The following is a 5,865-nucleotide window of genomic DNA, read 5'->3' as shown; positions in this document are numbered from 1 at the left end:
TTCAACCCTGCTCTTTATTTAAATACATCAAGCTGTTGCACCATGTGACGGGCATGAGTTTATTTCCCTTTCCTAGCAGCGTTCATGCAAAAAGATTTCATTTCATTTCAACGTGTCAGTTTTGATGGCGAAAAATCTATCCTGAAGGTACTTTTATCAGTTGAAGCATCTGGAACAGAGAAAACAACGTATTCCACAGGTAGGTGTCTGTGAACGGTTAATGCTTTCCTCCAACGTGGCGTCTCGCTTTGCTATATGAATATTATATAAACACGATTCAAGCAAATACACCGTGACCGGCTACATTTTCGTTTCAACATTAGATTTATTTAGATGCCTTTCCAGATTTTTGTTTTCACTAAACATAATGTACTGCTTCATTTTAATGGAAATTAGAGAGACGGCATTGCTTACAATCGTGAATTTTTTTTACAATTCAAAAAATTCTCTCAAGAACAAATGCTCAGATTATAATTACAAGTCATTTACAACATTAATCTTCATTTTAATTGATTTCCGGAAAAAGACTGTCAATGTCTAATTACTGCGTTTTATTGTCATGATATATGAGTTATATTTGATAGCATGTTATTAATGCAATAACGTGGATAAAAATATCATGAATATATTGGTTTCATATTGCGAATGACCTTTGACCTAACTAGTCGTATGGTAATGCAGACCGTTTACTATAAAATTCACTTTGAAGAATTGTGCAAATTACTGGTAGTACAACGTCCAGCCAATTCCAAGTCCTTTTCTGAAGTTTAATATCGATGTTGTTCCTCTGATAAAAGAACCAAATCGGCTCACAATTCGCATTTTAAAAAGTAAATTTCGTAAGTGGAAAGACCCTACCTTCCTCTTCTCTTCTCTTCTTTCTCCTACAAGAGCATGTAGAGGGCCGTTGAATATCGTGTTGTTATTTTTTTTTAAAATCACAATTGTTTGTATCATACGAGGAATTTTTGCCATGCAACAAACCTATGGAAGATGGCACTAATTCTTATGCGAATATTTCAAAATTCAAGGAAGAAAAAAACCACGATATTTATATTAAATTTTAGACAAAAGTGTATACATATCTGACTAAAATGGCCATACCACCGTATTTGTATATTTGAAGAGGCGGGAATATCATATTCAATTTTCAATAGCTGATTGAGAAACCGTCTGATCTTTTGTGCGGTGACAGCATATTAATAAAAGCAATAAAATATCAATTAACATGATAAAAGAATATATATATATATTAATAGATGACCCGTGCTTACTCAGTAATATTGAACAAAGGGAATCCATCACGACCCAAATATGGCACACCATGATGAGTTTGTAATATGAATTGGCCTCATTTGCATATCAGATCAAACATGTGCTTCTCTTTCTATCTCTTCACAATAGAATACACTACCACATACATAGAATGGAGTCGTTGGAATAACTTATGGTGTTCGTTTTAATAACGTTTCTAATGTGACATTATCGTGTTGATAAATGAGAAATACAAACTCGGATATGGTCGGGTCAGCGGTTTGTGTATTGTCCACGCTATCAACAGCCTTATTTCTGACTGGATTCATATTTGCTTACGTCAGCGATCAACATGCTTTGTACGTTGTGTGTCTGCTGTTGACACTAGCTTCGGGCATTTTTACGGTTGCCACGTATATCCTTTGTATAAGGCAACGAAGAGTGCCAATCCCCGTGGACGAGGAAGAATTGGAGTGCCTAGATGAGAACAGTGTGCAAGATGAATATGAGGATCGAGTAACTATGGAAACGCCGGCGCATTTGCAAAATGAAACTGAAAATGGAGACTTTGATTGTTTTGATGAGGATGTAGATATTACAGACAGTGGAAAGTGAGTAGTGGTGAAAATCTAGAGCCGGGGATTATTCCAAGGTATTTAAGCGTCAGTCTAACACGTAAAAACGTCATAGAATTATTTAACGCAATGCATACATTGACCCACCATCACCAGCTGATGCACACAGTCCTATTCCTACTACCCTTTGTCTTAGCATTGTGTGTACTCTTTTGTTTTGATCATGCGAGTGTGAACGACTGGATATGGATGACTATCAGTAATTAAGGGACCAGTCAGTTTCTAATTAGGGGGGAACTAGGATTAGCGGGGTGGTTGTTTTTTTTTAATTGGAATGGGAGCGCCCCTTGTTTTGAAAATTTTCGATGGGGGGGGGGGGGCGTCATTGTGTTTTCGACAATGATGGAAGAACCAATGTGGTGTTTTTTCCTCTCTAACCATTAATGTAACTTACTATTGAGACACTTATTTGTTGCATATGAGTTAAACGCTTGAGGATACAGTTGAGTGCATATTAAAATCTACCTACGTACTGAAAACTACTTATTCATCACTTGCAATAGGCATACCCAGATCTGGTGTAGGAGAATAATGGTGTGGTGGTGTGAAAAGTATTCCTTGTGTGTAATATATTCATGAAGTCCCTATTATACCACCAATTTCCCTAATATGGCAAGAACGTTTGATATGTAACATGAAACACCACATGTAGGTAGTACATGTGTATGAATGGTTGCAAAACTTCTATTAATTCATTGTTGATGTTGATGTATGCCTTCCAAGGTATCAAACGTAGAGTAATTTTGTAAATACTGGTAAAACTGAAACAAAAATATTACCTAAAACTCTATGGAAAGCCTAGAAATTTCAAAAGACCTTCGGAGCGTCTAGGGGAATGTCTATGACCTCGTTTGAGGGGCACGGTCATCTCGCCAGTATTCCCCCTACCGATGGCATCACCCAACAGATGCATTCATCTTTTAGTACCGTCATGATAGTAATAAACCTTTGAAGAATATATCAACCATTATTACACATAGATATTTGTTGTTAGTAAATGGTGTTGTCATGGGTAAAGTATTTTGTAGGTGAGTCATACTGTGAGGCTGTGTACTGTCTGAATCAGAATGATTTACTCATAAAAGGCATGTGACAGATCTAGATCCATGGGGGGGGGGGTCATGTTTGTTTTTTTAAATTCGCGATCCTGTTTTGGGTTTCACAGGGAGGGGGACGGAGACTGTTTGTCATAGCGATGAAAAGATACACCGACCTCTCTCCCTCATAAAACTGACCCATCCCTAAATATGATATATGATGCTATAACCAGAGGCGTATTTGCAATATATCTATATGCATAATATAGTCATGATATAAACGGAGGTAGTAAACGTTGTTTCCACGCAACATCGGGGAAAACTGGTGACATGACGTGTTAGTAAACTTATACTAAACCCTATATAATATACACTTCAGTAATTTTTTTTCAATGACATCAAGTTATAGTTTATCCATGACTCTATGTTTTCAGGTAAACTCTGTTATAATGTCCTGTGTTGCATATAGTGCATTTAAAACGCCACTGTACATAAGACAAACATAATACTGATATTAAAGCAAAGGGGTGATGTATCATTGATCACAACAGAGGAAATGACAATGCAAAACTGTCCGGTGTACATCGAACCTATACAGATGAAATAGATAGTATATCAATCCTGCATAGAACGAAGCAAGATAACAGCTAGCTATAGGATATCATCAGCCTCACACTTTAGTTCTCGAGTCTGACAATTTTGTCTTTGTCTAGAACGCTGTAGATCTATAGACCATGCATCATATGTAATGAGAGCATTTCCAATAATGTACTTAATGTATCCAAAGTCCTTGTATTCAAGTTAGGAACTATGATGTAGTATATCTAATTGTGTCGCTATTTACTAATTATTCGTTTCGCCTTTATTTCAGCCATCTGGTAGACATAGACCTAAACGACTCTACGAGACAAAGTGCCAAGCAAATCAAGTACACGAGGATATAGAACATATAGCGGCAACTAGAGTGCGATTACTTTCAGGACTGCTGTCATTCTTACAGGTCATGTACATCATTACAAAGGGATCGGATAGATGATTTCAGTATTAGTAACATGTTTCAATTCAGATATATCCTGGTGTGGACGTTTGTGGAGGCATATTCAGCACGAGGAGTACGCTCATAACTCCCATAACTGGGGTTGTAATATTTTTGTTATTACATGCCGAGTGAACGTTACACTTTTATAGAATGGGATTTCTTTTTAAATAATAGGATGATTTTCATCCGATTAGATTGCCAAAGTTGAGAGTAGTTTGTAAAAATCGCAATTTAGACGAGGATATACTTGTATATTATACCCCCCCCCCCCCCCCCCCCGGCATTATAAGCTTCAAGCCTGATAAGTATCCCGGATGTTTCTATCTGGAAAAATGGCAAGATGACGTATGTTTGTTGTGACACACAATGAATGTAATAGAAGTGTCTAGCATTACTGAGAAATTTTGAACAAACAATAAAATATTTCATTTACATCATTTTGGTCCACTTCTTTATCCTCACGAGGAGAATTTTGCATCAAAGAAGTCTAGCATCCATACTGAGAAATTAAATGTCTTGAAATTACAATTGTACATTTGGCATCCTCTACATTCTCGCAAACCAGAGCTGTTATTTCTTCCGCTACACTTACAGCACGTGTCGACGGTGCCGTAAAAGAGGCCGTGGTTTGCGACGATGCATCCTCTAGTATCATTGCCGTATCGAAGAGATTATCTAACACACTGTTGAATGTTGTCATACGGCTATAACTAACTGCCTACATTTAAATTTATAACTGCACCGAAAATTAACATTCACCCCTCACTTCCTTTACCCCTCTTTCATATCCTATAGTTCGGTGATTCATCTTCAGTTCGTGAACTATTTCGGTGTATATTTAGAATTGGTTTTATATTATATAAATACAAGCATTAGGTATAGCAATAACTTTTAAACTTGTCTTCCGAATACTTGGGCTTCCTTGGTCTCATAAAGGATGTGAATAAACACTTCGTGATATGTAATTGCTGTTGCGAATTATTTCTTGAAATTTCCGGGACACGCTCAATGAAGTTCAGACTCGGAAGAGTTGTTGCGTACACTCACTACAAATGTTTAGCCCATGGTTAATGAGAGCGCCACCAACGACGAAACTTTCAGTGTCAGTCCTGCTTTTATGGTAGAACATAATATTGATGAGACAGGGAAATAAAATATATACCTTTTACGCTTTTGATATCTGAACCTTTTTAATGTGCAGTCGTTTCTAAATGGGCTTGGACAGTTTTCGGATCTCTTTGAAAACACAGCGTTTGGAATGGTACTCATTGTCAGTGCGTCTTTCTATAATTGCCTTCCCTACTTTAATACATCAAGGTTGAACAAGGTAAGATTTGTACCGGTTGAACACAACACCGTCATTCTGTCAACAACATTTCTATTAGAATGTTTATGAACCTATGTTGCGATGGGTTGGGAGTTTGAACGATTTTGTGAGATGAAAGATCAAATGATGAACATCAAGTTCATCGAGATAGAATTACTTAACGTGTGCTGTCACGATATGATGTAACATAACAATTTAATTTTAACAGAATTGTTTCAAAAGATCTGTGAAATAAACACATTTAAAAAACACAAAAATGGATTCTCACTGTTCGTAAATATTTCCATTACTTAATTAACCCCCCCCTGTAATTACTGAAGACTCCCTAAGTACAACAATGACGTGAATTCATACGAGTTGTTCTCCAAAATATTCTCCATAGTCTTTGTAAAAAGGAACGCATCTCCGACTTCAAATGTTGTTTTTCCAAATATGTCCTTACATAAACACAGCAGAATAATATTTGTGAACTAAAATTAAAATCAGGTGAAAATTACAGCCCAGATTCTATGTATACAAATGTACTGAAGTCGAGGTTGACCCCATACCCTTTGCCCTCAGATGACCTTGATC

At 36.8% G+C, this 5,865-nt stretch overlaps 1 protein-coding gene across 2 annotated transcripts; it reads left to right on the top strand.

Moving 5' to 3' along the window:
- LOC144443849 (uncharacterized) lies at positions 1 to 4,169 on the top strand. Of its 2 annotated transcripts, none has more exons than XR_013481710.1 (3): positions 1 to 199; positions 1,405 to 1,906; positions 3,798 to 4,169. XR_013481710.1 is itself a non-coding variant. In XM_078133420.1 (3 exons), the coding sequence occupies exons 2-3, from the start codon at positions 1,498 to 1,500 to the stop codon at positions 3,868 to 3,870; spliced, it is 441 nt and encodes a 146-aa protein (XP_077989546.1). In that variant the 5' UTR covers positions 1 to 199; positions 1,405 to 1,497; the 3' UTR covers positions 3,871 to 4,169. The 2 variants fall into 2 exon arrangements, 1 of the variants encoding a protein (XP_077989546.1); XM_078133420.1 differs by having other exon boundaries at positions 1,405 to 1,865.
- The last annotated feature ends 1,696 nt before the right edge of the window (positions 4,170 to 5,865 follow it).

This window comes from Glandiceps talaboti, chromosome 12, assembly GCF_964340395.1.
Source record: "Glandiceps talaboti chromosome 12, keGlaTala1.1, whole genome shotgun sequence".
NCBI classification, from domain to species: Eukaryota; Metazoa; Hemichordata; class Enteropneusta; family Spengelidae; genus Glandiceps; species Glandiceps talaboti.
The sequence above is the reverse complement of the archived record's forward strand: the minus strand, read 5'-3'. Positions and strand labels throughout refer to the sequence as shown.